The sequence below is a fragment of the Triticum urartu genome, chromosome 3, assembly GCF_003073215.2.
Source record: "Triticum urartu cultivar G1812 chromosome 3, Tu2.1, whole genome shotgun sequence".
NCBI lineage: Eukaryota > Viridiplantae > Streptophyta > Magnoliopsida > Poales > Poaceae > Triticum > Triticum urartu.
This window is the reverse complement of record NC_053024.1, coordinates 61158967-61171137: the sequence shown is the minus strand read 5'-3', so window position 1 is coordinate 61171137 and position 12171 is coordinate 61158967. Positions and strand designations below refer to the sequence as shown.

At 43.8% G+C, this 12171-nt stretch overlaps 1 protein-coding gene across 1 annotated transcript; it reads right to left on the bottom strand.

Moving 5' to 3' along the window:
* Window positions 1-8742: 8742 nt before the first annotated feature.
* Window positions 8743-10010, bottom strand: LOC125547958 (myb-related protein Hv33-like). Its single transcript, XM_048711681.1, has 2 exons — window positions 9592-10010; window positions 8743-9487 (listed from the first exon to the last, which is right to left on the bottom strand). Exons 1-2 carry the CDS (start codon window positions 9876-9878, stop codon window positions 8920-8922), a joined length of 855 nt encoding a protein of 284 aa, XP_048567638.1. The 5' UTR covers window positions 9879-10010; the 3' UTR covers window positions 8743-8919.
* Between the last annotated feature and the right edge of the window lie 2161 nt (window positions 10011-12171).

The window sequence follows — 12171 nt, the reverse complement described above, 5'->3', positions numbered from 1 at the left end:
TCTTCCTACTCCTACGTACGAGAAGCTTGATAGGGTGCTTGCGAGTGTGGAAAGGGAACAGAAATACCCCTTAGTATCGGTGCACGCGATGCAAAGGGCGGTCTCGGACCACACACCCCTGTTAGTTGATTCGGGTGACGCCACACATATTGGCAATGAAAATATTTTCTTGTTCGAACTCAGTTGGTTCAAAAAAGAAAATTTTATTTAGATGGTAGCCAGAGAGTGGGCTAAACCGATGAAGGGCACATCTAGCGTGGAACGCTGGCAGAACAAAATCAGACACCTGAGACAATTCTTGAGGGGTTGGGCCCGAAATGAGAGTTGGATCTATAAAAAAGAGAAGGAGAGGCTTCTCCAGTTAATTCAGACGCTAGATATACGGGCGGAAACAAATTTGCTGGACCAGACTGAGAAGGCTTGCAAGTCGGAGGCCGAAGCAAACTTACGTAAGTTACTTAGAGAAGAAGAAATGAAGTGGGCATTACGTGCCAAAGTTCTTAAGGTGGTAAAAGTGGATGGCAATACACAATTTTTCCATATGATTGCGAATGGCAAGCATAGGAGAAAAAAATCATCTAGCTTGAACAGGATGAGGAAACAGTTGTTGGACATGAGAATTTGAAGCTGTATATTTCCAACTACTACAAGCAGTTGTTTGGACATCCGATAGAGAACGACGTGACTCTAGATGAGAGTGTATTGGCAGATATCCCTCAGTTGCAGTCAGAGGAGAATGAGATCCTGTCTGCTCCTTTCACTGAGAAGGAGGTGTTTGAGGCGATAGATCAAATGAAACCAAACAAGGCACCGGGAGCAGATGGGTTCCCCGCAGAATTTTATAAATGTTGCCTTATCGTGAAGGACAATCTTATGCCAATGTTTCATGATCTTTTTAATGGACATCTTCAACTGTTTCATTTGAATTTTGGCACGATCACTCTTCTCCCTAAAAAGGAGGAGGCCATCCGCATTGAGCAATTCAGGCCCATCTTCTTATTGAACGTCAGTTTCAAAATCTTTATGAAAGTGGCCACCAACAGGCCGACAAAGGTGGCACACTCGGTGGTGCAACCAAGTCAGACTACCTTCATGCCTGGCAGACACATCCTAGAAGGGGTAGTTGTCTTGCACGAAACCTTACATGAAATTCACTCGAAGAAACTCGATGGAGTGATATTCAAAGTGGATTTTGAAAAGGCTTACGATGAAGTTAAGTGGCCTTTTCTACAGCAAGTGATGCGCATGAAAGGTTTCAATGCATCCTGGAGGAATCAGATGGATTCCTTTGTCCAAAAAGGCAGTGTTGGAATAAAGGTGAATGATGATATTGGACATTATTTTCAAACGCATAAAGGCCTGAGGCAGGGTGACCCAATGTCCCCGATACTGTTTAATATTGTGGCTGACATGTTGACAGTACTCATAGGCCGGGCCAAGGAAAAGGGGATGTTTGGTGGACTAGTCCCTCATCTGGTGGATGGGGGGTCTCCATCTTACAATATGCGGATGACACAATATTATTTATGGAACATGACCTTGCACAAGCTCGAAATATGAAAATTATCCTATGCCTTTTTGAGCAATTGTCGGGGCTGAAGATCAATTTCCACAAAAATGAACTCTTCTGTTTTGGAAGGGCCAAGGATGACCAAGAAGAATACCAAAACCTGTTCGGTTGTGAACTGGGTTCTTTGCCCTTTAGCTATCTTGGCATTCCAATTCATCATAGGAAATTGACTAATAAAGAATGGAAATGTATCGAGGATCGATTCGAGAAGAAACTTAGCTGCTGGAAGGGTAAGCTTATGTCATATGGAGGACGGCTAGTATTAATTAATTCAGTACTAACGAGCATGCCGATGTTCCTCCTGTCTTTTTTCGAAATACCCAAAGGGGTACGCAAGAGATTAGACTTTTATCGGTCTCGATTCTTCTGGCAATCGGATGAGGTTAAGACAAAATACCGTCTGGCAAGATGGGATATTATTTGTCGACCAAAGGACCATGGGGGTCTTGGGATTGAAAACCTCGAGGTGAAAAATAAATGCTTGTTGAGTAAATGGCTATATCGATTATCGCTGCATTCTGAAGGAATGTGGGCCCAGATTCTTCGCAACAAGTATTTACACTCCAAACCTCTAGCCCAGGTTACCGTAAGACCTAATGATTTACCATTTTGGAAGGGACTCATGAGAGTGAAGGAGACTTCTTCCATAGGGTGAAGTTTAGTGTTGGGGACGGCTCAACAATAAGGTTTTGGGAGGATACGTGGTTAGGTGATACACCGCTAGCTCTCCAGTATCCTTCACTGTATCATATTTCTCAACGCAAGGAAGAGTACGTGGCAACGGTGATGCAGACCGTACCCCTGAATATCCAGTTCAGGCAATCTCTAATTGGGGAACGCTAGACTTCTTGGCTACACTTAGTCAGGAGGCTAATGGAGGTGCACCTCTCCGATGAGGAGGACTCTTTTAGATGGAAGCTCACGAATAGTGGTTTGTTCACGGTCAAGTCTATGTACTTAGATCTCATCAACTCTGACCCAATCCCGCGATCGATTCATATTTGGCGAGTTAAGGTGCCCTTGCGAATTAAGATATTTATGTGGATCGTACACAAACAAGTGATCCTAACCAAAGATAACTTACTGAGGCGGAGATGGGTAGGTAGCTCGAGGTGTTGTTTTTGTGATCAGGACGAAACAATACAACACCTATTTCTTGATTGTCCTCTTGCAAAGTTACTTTGGCGGTCGGTGCATGTAGCCTTTAATATGTCACCTCCTAATAGCATAGATACGTTGTTTGGGAGTGGCTTGATGGAGTGAATGTTCATATCACGTGTAATATTCGGATCGGAATATGCGCACTTATTTGGGCTATATGGAACTGTAGGAATGATATGATTTTTAACAGAAAACCTATGACTAATTTCTTGCAGGTCATATTCCGGGCTACAGCCTGGATCCGTACGTGGTCATTACTCACTCCTACGGCATCCAGGGAGCAGCTGGCTACTGGGTGCAACCGATGGGAGATGGCAGCACGGGTTTTTTTTCAACCGGTTTGGACGGCGATCACTGCATAGGATAGGTCCTTAGTGGATCTTCGCCCAGCGGGATGCGGCTTTGAGACTTGTACTCTTTATTTTTTTTCCTTTGCTCCTTTTGTGAGCAGTACTTTGCAGTGCGGATTTTGCTACTGTCGGATTTTAATAAAATGGCCGCATGCATCTCTTCGATGCAGAGGCTGGGGGATAACTTTCTTTTCAAAAAAAATATTTGAACATTTTAAATATAAGTTTGAACATTCTTAAAAATGCATGAATATTTTTTAAAATATGGATAATTTTAATAAAATTGTGAACATTTTACAAACAGAATAAACAAAACAGAGGAAGAAAGAGAAATAAAAATAGACAAATAATTCTTCAATTGAATAAATAAGTAAATAACATAATAACCATCAGAAAAACAAACGAAAAAATCATAAGAAAACATGGAAGAAACTGATAATAAAAGAAATCAAAGAAAAACCAAAGGAAATAAATTGAAAGAAAACCATAGGGAAAAAAGAATTAGAAAATGCTAGCGAACAACATAAAACTCTAGAAGAGGAAACACTACAAACAACAAAATAAACCTGGCCCAAGGTGTGCGTTGTTCGATTCTTCGACATTATGTCGCTGTGGTGGAGGCAGGCTGGGTGGAGCCATGGCTTATTTTTGAACTTAACCTCTCATATACTAGGAAAACTAGATGTATTAGTATAATTTTGGCCTTCTTACTGATTTGTCCCCTCTAATCTTTGTTTCCTCGCTCTACCACTGCTTCGTCGCACAGAGTTTCCCCATTTGACACACATGCATCCAATGCAACACCCACATTTCTCCTATATGGGCCACCCACATCGTGGTGTCAATAAGATTTGATTTTTTTTCTTATTATTTTTCTTAATTTTTTCTGAACAAACACTCCAGAAATTTTTTCTAAAATGTGATAACAATTTAAAAAACATTTATATTTTTGCAAAAAATTCCTCGTGTATCGGAAAATGGCCTCCATGTATTTGAAAAATGTTCATAATGTGTTGAAAAATGTTCATCGTGCATTTAAAAATGTTCATCTTGTATTTAATAAATCTTTATCGTGTGATAAAAAAAGTCTGCCTTGTAGTTGAATTAAATATTCATGTGTTTATGTTTATAATTAAAAAATGGAAAGGTAAAATAAACAAAAAAATAAGAAACCGAAGAACCAGAAAAAACAGAGGAAAATTAACAAAAAAACGATCTTTACATTCCTGCTCCTTGTTGATTCCCAGCCCAATTGTTTTTTCATTAGTTTACGAGTGCGGGCATTTTTGCGTATGTTATGCACGTTTTTGCTCTTTGGTCATAATTGTTTTTGGTCAAAGTCGTTTGATCGCTTTATTGTCCAAAAAACTTCAGGTAAGTGGAGTTGGGTCTACTTACACACTGAACCCTCATGAAAAAAGGACAAATGAAAAGCAATCAACATGCTTTGGGGCACTTTTAAAAGAAGTAAGAGAAAAATATAGTGGCCGTTTTAGAGCATCTCCAACCGCGGCCCAATAATAGGGCAGCAAAAAGTTGGTTGTATGGCACTAATTGTTTTCCTGCTCCAGCCACAACCCTGTTATAGGGACGTCTGCTCCAACCGATGCCTTAAAATAAAGCACCAAAACATCATAACTAAACTAGATCATTGCAAATTTGATCCAGACATGCAAACATTTGAAGTTTTAAACATGCAAACTTAAACACAGTTCGGATACAAACTTAAACATAGTTCATATACAAACTTAAACATGCTTCAACTACAAACTTAACATAGTTCGGGTACTACAAACCACAGGCAACTACTAACAGGTACTCATCACTGAGATCGTTCTAGTCAATGTCGGAGCCCGACTCATCGCACCTCGTCCTCTGATTCAAGCTTCATCACCCTCGAGGGCCAGCCTTGTCCTCCTTCTTCACGGGCTTGTTCCGTTGTGCCCAGTACTCGTACTCCGCCTGCACGAGATGCAATTTTCCGCCGCAAACATCGCCATATAAGCCTCATCCATTTGATGGATGTCGCACTGATCCAAGACGATATGAGTTTCCTTCTTTTCCGCGGGGGTCAGCATCTCTATATCCGGACCGATGAACTCCACATCCGCCAGAGATTCGATTTCTTTGAAGTTCAACACCCATCTTTGGCTAGCCAAGCCTCCAACGCGTGATGTCTAAGGCGCGGGTGGTGATCTCCGGCGTGTCAAATGTGTCGAGCCAATAGCCATCGCACGTGTGCAGACGAGTAATGGACGAACCTCCACAGCCGAATGCCACGGAAGCCAGGAGAGAGGAGGGGCGGTGGATCTACAATGGGGCGCCGGATTTGGTGGTGACGGCGCGCGGGAGGGAAAGCGTGCGGCCGTGCGTGGGGGTCGCGTCTGGAAGTTTCAGGTTGACGGTTGGCTTGCGCGGGGTTGTAAGCCGCTGTGGTTTTGGCGTTTGGGGAGCCACGCAAGTGATGCAAAATTTGCATCACTCAGGGCTGGTTTTGGGGCAGCAAGAAAACCACACAATTTCACGTTTAGAGCAGCCGTTGGAGCATTTTTTTTCTTCTTTTGACCCAAAATGATTGTATAAAATGGTTTTTTGGGCAGTTGCTCTATTATAGGGCTAGTGTTGTAGATGCTATGTTTTAGGAAGTATAAGGCTGCAAATGTTTAGATCATTTTGTCTTCCAACGCAAAGTGTTGGCCTCGCATAGCCTCGCAATACCGGGAAAATATCAAATGATACCAAGTTACAAAATCCAAATTTAAACATGTCAAAAAATTCCTTAAAATCATGTATGTTCACAATACATATGTCGACAGCTCCTACAAAATTTAGATCAAAATTCGACATTAGAGAAACAAAAAGGACAAATCCATCAAGAACAGTGTCAAAAGAAGACAAATGCAAAAATGACACTATTCACATCTGAAATTGTCCTTTTCGTTTCTCCATGTGTATTTCAAATTTTGATTTGGATTTTTTAGGAGTTGTCAACATATGTGTTGGGAATATTCATGATTCTTTTCAGAATTTTTTGCCATGTTTAAATTCAAAATTTGTAAGTTTATATCATGGTAGCATGTAAGGATTGGTATCACCTGATAATTCCCCGCACTACCTTCCTCGATGATTCGCGTGATGACATCAAAGGAAGGAACTCTGCAGATCGCACACTGATGTGCATGCTTGGGCAGTCCACGGCTTCATGTTTTCATGTCGTATATGACCCTATTCTAGCTCTTCGCCTCTTTCCTTTAAAAGACTGATAGATACTTAAAGATGAAGCTAGTCTTGTGCGCGCACGTCTGCATGCTGACAATAGCCAGCTTAGCTGGACACTCCGTCACTGGCTAGCTAGCCTGTAGTCAGTACTCAGTAGCCATTGTGATATTTTTCTTGAGTCATTATCTTTTTTATAAGAGTAAAATTTTAGTGACCACGTGCCCGTCCACGACCGCACGATGTGTCAAAGTAATTAACTACTCTAATAGCCACTCGCCTGCACATTGGCACGATTATCAATGTCGATCTATCCATGTCATGACTTGTGTTGGAAAGTAGGCAGGGAGACCAAAGGCCGTCGACGTTGCTGTCGAGCACGTAAATACTCTGCCTCGTGCAGCACGTGCCTTTTTCGAGCCGACGCATTCATCAGGACATTCCCTATTATTAACCATATGCAACGTGCATGCATGATAACACTGGGCTAATCATACGAAAGCGTCCGTTGGCTGCTTGCTGCCCACAAGTTGGCAAGTTGCCAAGGTTTTCCACCAAAACAACGGTAAAGCGCCTGAGTTTTCTCGAGCATGTTGTCGCACATAGGCCTGCACTTGGACAAATTATACTTATAAACAAAAGGTTTCTCTAACAGAGTGGACACATGAAAATGCAACTGATCATCACAGAAGAAAGAGTAGTGGTTAAGGTATGGGAAGAAGCTCAATCAAAAGAAGTTCAATTGTGGTCATGGCCTAGCAATCTTCACTTTGATCGGCAAGGGCAGAAATATGCATGTGGCAGCTTGGGCTTTAGCCCCTCTGGGGCCGAAAGTGCATTTAAGGTTAAGCATTGACCGAATGGAGGTAACATTTTTGCATGATTTTTTGATGAATAATCAGTAATTCAGCTAAAATTTGTCAAGAAAGTGGAGAATGCTTAAAATTATTAACAATAGAAAAAGAATGTAGAGCAAAATAAGCAAAACAAGAGGAAGGTAAAAAAAACTATGGTGTGGTTCTGACGAAACTATGGTGTTGCTGAGAAAAAAAAAGTAGGGGCCCTTTTGACCCCTTATCTCCCTCCTCCTAGATTTTCCTTTCACTCTCCTTCCCAAATATTCCCCCTTTTTTTGAATCCTCCCAAATATTTCCAGGAGCTCGGATTCTTCCGAACAAGCAATAGATTGAGAAACTAGTGCGAAAGACGTTGAAAGGCTCCAAGAGTATGGTGAAGATGTCATCGTGTACCCAAACCGAGGTTTCATAGGTCGATTACTCTCCATCCAAGGTCATGCACCTTGGCTGAGATCTGGAAGATTTGAGAGAAGCAATTCCTCCAATCCTCAAAAACACGATATTAACATCCCCAACAAACATCAAGGGTTCTTCCCTTTCGATAAGGGCAATGAACCCCAAGAGAAGTATAAGAAGTAGGAAGAAAAGTAAGACAAGTATGAGAAGAAGAGCAGGAACCCCAGCACAAGTACAACAATACCAGGAAAAAACTTGACCCACAACCACATGAAACAACATCTAGGCCCTTAAGTGGTTTTTTAATTGAAGATAACCAAGAGTCTAATGGTTGCTTAATGTATGAACAATTTTAGTCCCACATGTTGTTGGTCCGCGAGATTTGTGACCCCAAAAGGAAAAGGAAAAGACGAGAGCTGTCTTGTCTGTCAATTCTCTAATTTTTAGTGACAATGTAAATTTCAAGTCTTGGGGAAGCGACACTATTAAGATAGGATGTTGAAGGCGGAAGAGAGTTGCTTAGCGCACATCATATATTTTTTGTGGGTGAAAACACATTGTATTACTCAACTCATATTCTCATTTTTTTTGCGGATAAAAACATTGTATTACTTCAACTCACATTGTCATATTTTTCTTGCCAAAAGCCAAAACTCAAACTCCCACACCCTTCCCCTTTGTTGCTTTGAAGCCGCAGAAGTACCCCGAGTCTTCGGGGCTGAGAGGCTCGAGTTTCCAAATGTACAATGGAAACTAGATTATCCGGTGGTTGCTCCGGGCCTGACTCATGGTCGCTCAGTTAGGGATCTGGAGTATCCCAAGTCGAGAGTGTCTTTCACAACGACATATCACTTCGCGTGTCACAATATATCCATGGCTCATCGAAAGTTCCACACAACACCAATTATCATTTTAGGGAGTGTTCTATACTAGTTATAGAATCCAATGGTGAAACCACCACTACTTCATAAATTTACATGTGTAAGAAGAAGATGTGTAATTATAATAGTAGTTATTATCTTTAATATCATTATCATGGAATATCCTTTTCTTGGGAAACTATAGATACCGCTCTCAAATTTTTTCAAAGAGTTACTTTAGTCACGAACTATTGCAAAAACAACATTTTTTTAAGTACAATTGCACTAAAAAGTCTCAACCAGTTTTGAAGAAAAACAAAGTAATTTGCATGTGGAACAAAAATAATCGTCCATTAATTACCACTCGATCAATTGATTCAACAAAAGGTTGGGTTTGTGCACAAGAGGGGAGCTGCCCTAGGCGGCTAGGCGTGCATACACAATGTAATTGAACAAATTTACCAATAACTAACCCTCTTGCACGCCCGCCGGGCTAATCAACAACCAAATCAATCAACAGAGTTCCCCGTATTCGTGGAGTAGAGTCCGTTCTGATCCCACGCATCCATGAGCAGATCGCCGGCCGGGTACTCGAGAAGGTCATCGAACGACATGAGATGGACCATGTCAATGTCGCCGTCGACGGCGCAGTAGTAGTAATGTCCCTCCCGACCATCGTCGCCGGCAGCGCTGCCGTTGCCCACGCTAGCAGCATCGCTCTCTGAGCCGGCGCCGTTGTTCTCGTGAGTGGTTGTCGACTCGGTGGTGCCTGCAGCTGCAATTGCGGCGGCCCCTCCGCCACCGCCAAGAAGCTGGCACGCGAACAGTGGGAACCGTGCCGGAACAGGAGGCACCGTCGCCCCGGAGGCCATGCTGCTAACCGGTTCCTTCCCTCGGGGCCCTGCTAGCACGGAGGCCTTGTCATCGGCGGCCGGAAGGTCACCCTGCTTTGCGAGGCCGCTGTCGCCCTTCCCGCCGCCGGTGCTGAGGGTCTGGCGCTTCCTGATGCGGGAGTTCCAGTAGTTCTTGATTTCGTTGTCCGTCCTCCCCGGCATCTTCCCCGCGATCACCGACCATCTGATACAAATTTCATGGAAGTTTAGCCTCCAGAACGATCGATTCTAAATGGTCTACAATCAATTACCAAGCAGAAATCTAGTAGAATGTACGTAATTAAGTACCTGTTGCCGAGTGATTTCTGGAGGGAGATGATGGTCTCCTCCTCACGCTTGGAGATGGGCTCCTTCTTAAGGTCCGGCCGGAGGTAGTTCATCCACCTCAGCCGGCAGCTCTTGCCGCTCCGCCGCAGCCCGGCGAGCTGCGCCACGGAGCTCCAGGTGGACACGCCGTGCCTGGTGATCCGGGTGTACAGCCGCTCGTCCTCCTCCGGCGACCACAGCCCCTTCCTCTCCTTATGCGCCTCCACATCGCCGCCGACGTCGGCCTGGCTCGCCGGCTTCTCCACCATTCTTGCTTAGCTTTTTTGAGTAGACTCCTTGGCTACTCCTGCGTCGATGGAAAGTTCAGCTAGCTAGTGTACTAATTGCAGTTGGTGCTTAATTATGTGGTGATTGGATCTGCACTACATTTATAGGATGGGTATATGCTATTGGACCTTTCAGTGCCAAATATGGTGATACATCTGTACACAATAATCAATTGTCCCATTTGCAATTGCGTTGCGTTAGTCTTATTCTAACCTAATTTTGTAGCTTAGGGTGGAGGGCATCCATCCTAAAAGTTACCATGCCACGAGCGTGCATGTGCTTAATAATGTATATGCGCATCTTCATCATGCATGTGCAAGCCAGTAATATCATGCGCTAAAAGCATGTTAATTTGTGTGGCTGGAAAGTTTGTAATTAACCATCGAAACTAAAGCACCCTTGACAGTGACTCGCTTCCTACCCGGCCACCAAAAGGAAATATCACGTACTACCAATGGATGATCATAGTCACAGATTAATCTAGCATTAGCATATGAATCCATGCAAAGGTAGGTATCTTTTTGTCAGCTACTCCTTTTGATGAAGTGCTGAGTGCTGACCAGTTTTTGCGGTTACTGTGCACTGGACACCACTGCCTATGTTAGACAGTAGTAGCCAACTATGCCATCTTAGTATTCCCTTGAGGAAGAGACAAATATAAGGCGTACAACCAATGAGAGCAAATTGCTTCTCGGCACAATCAAATCAAGGATGGGCCAGGTCATGCATGCATAAAGGTCATCAAGTCACCATCGTGCTAAATTTGCTGTACTAATCAAAGAGCAAAAGATTTTGGTCATGTCACGCTCTAGCTACTTTCAACTAGAGTATGTAATTAAACACAAGTGAATTAATTTAAACATGCCGCACTTATACATTATGGTCGTGGTTGAAAAGCTTAAGCTGGAGAGTGATGGTTAATTTGTGAGTTCTAGCTTTCGATTTGGGCGAAGCAAAGCCAGAGATTTAATTTATTGATCATAAAGAAAAAAAAAACCTTATTAGATGTTCTTTGAGGCATTCCGGGGGATTGTCGTTGATCCCCACCCTCACTCCAAAGATTGTGCTAACTTTGTTAATTCTTGAGCGAGTTATTTTGATCTTTCCCTGTTCTCTGATTAACAGAAAATTGCAGCAAGCACATTGACCTCCTTGACAACATTTGCTATGAACATCGAGCTAGCTAGGACTATAGTAATCAAGTTGACTTACTTTGGGATTTAGGGGAGTTTAAATATGCCAAGTGGGATTGACTCCATTATGTGTTTTGTTTTCCAGTTTAGCTGCACGTCAGTCGCCTAAAAACGAAATTTGGGTCAGTCGATGTGGTAGAGAAGAAATCAACATCCGTAGAGGACCGAGGAGGGTTTGATCTCGTCTATCTTAGGGTGCTGGTCAGATCAGATCTGACCTCAAAACTGTGGCGACGACATGGTGGGCCTGTCTCGGGTTAGATCTGATCCGGCCGGTGCGACCTGCTCCATGTGCGCCGACGGTGATCGGTGGCGGTCCCGTGCACACACAATGCTGGATGGAGGGTCCTCGAGCAGATCCGGATGAAAACACTACTCTTGGCACGTTGCCAAGGTCAGCGATGGCTGCGTTTTTCTGCGTCATTCCCTTCTTGAAGGCATCGTCGTGGAGACGTTCTAGACCCCTATCCGCTACCTCCGGGGGAAATCCTAGATCAGTCGATCGGATGACGACGATGCTCATGTGTCGTACCCCTCTTGAGGGTGTCATTCTTGGAGGTGTGCATAGGCTCGAGGGACCAGTGGATGGCATCTGTGGTGGAGTGGCGTTCCCTATGACGCATCAATGTCGTGGAGTGTGTGTCGGGCCGGTTTGTGCCCCAGACCTGGTATGTGGCTTGGTCGGGGCCTTCGGCCTTAGATGTTAGGCTAGGTGAGAAGTCTGGGTATTCGGCTCAAAATTTCTGCACCCCTTCATCAATGGATAGGAGTAGCGACAGATGTTGTCAAGATAGCGGCTTCAGACATATTGATATATTACTTTGTAAGGTCTTTGTGAATAATTAATAAAGTGGCTGCATGCATCTCCTAGATGCAGAGGCCGAGGTTCATCCTCTTTTTCTAAAAAAATCTTAGGGTGCAGGGAGAAGCAGTTGTCCTCTTCTCTATCTTAGGGGTGGGGGTGGTGCAGGCTCGCTGGAGAATTCCAGGGGGTTCACCTGTTTAGAGGGATGGTCAGGAGCGTCGACAGCACGGCGGTGTGGAGGAGTTGAGGGAAGGGCGGTGCGGCGAGGCTAGCGCG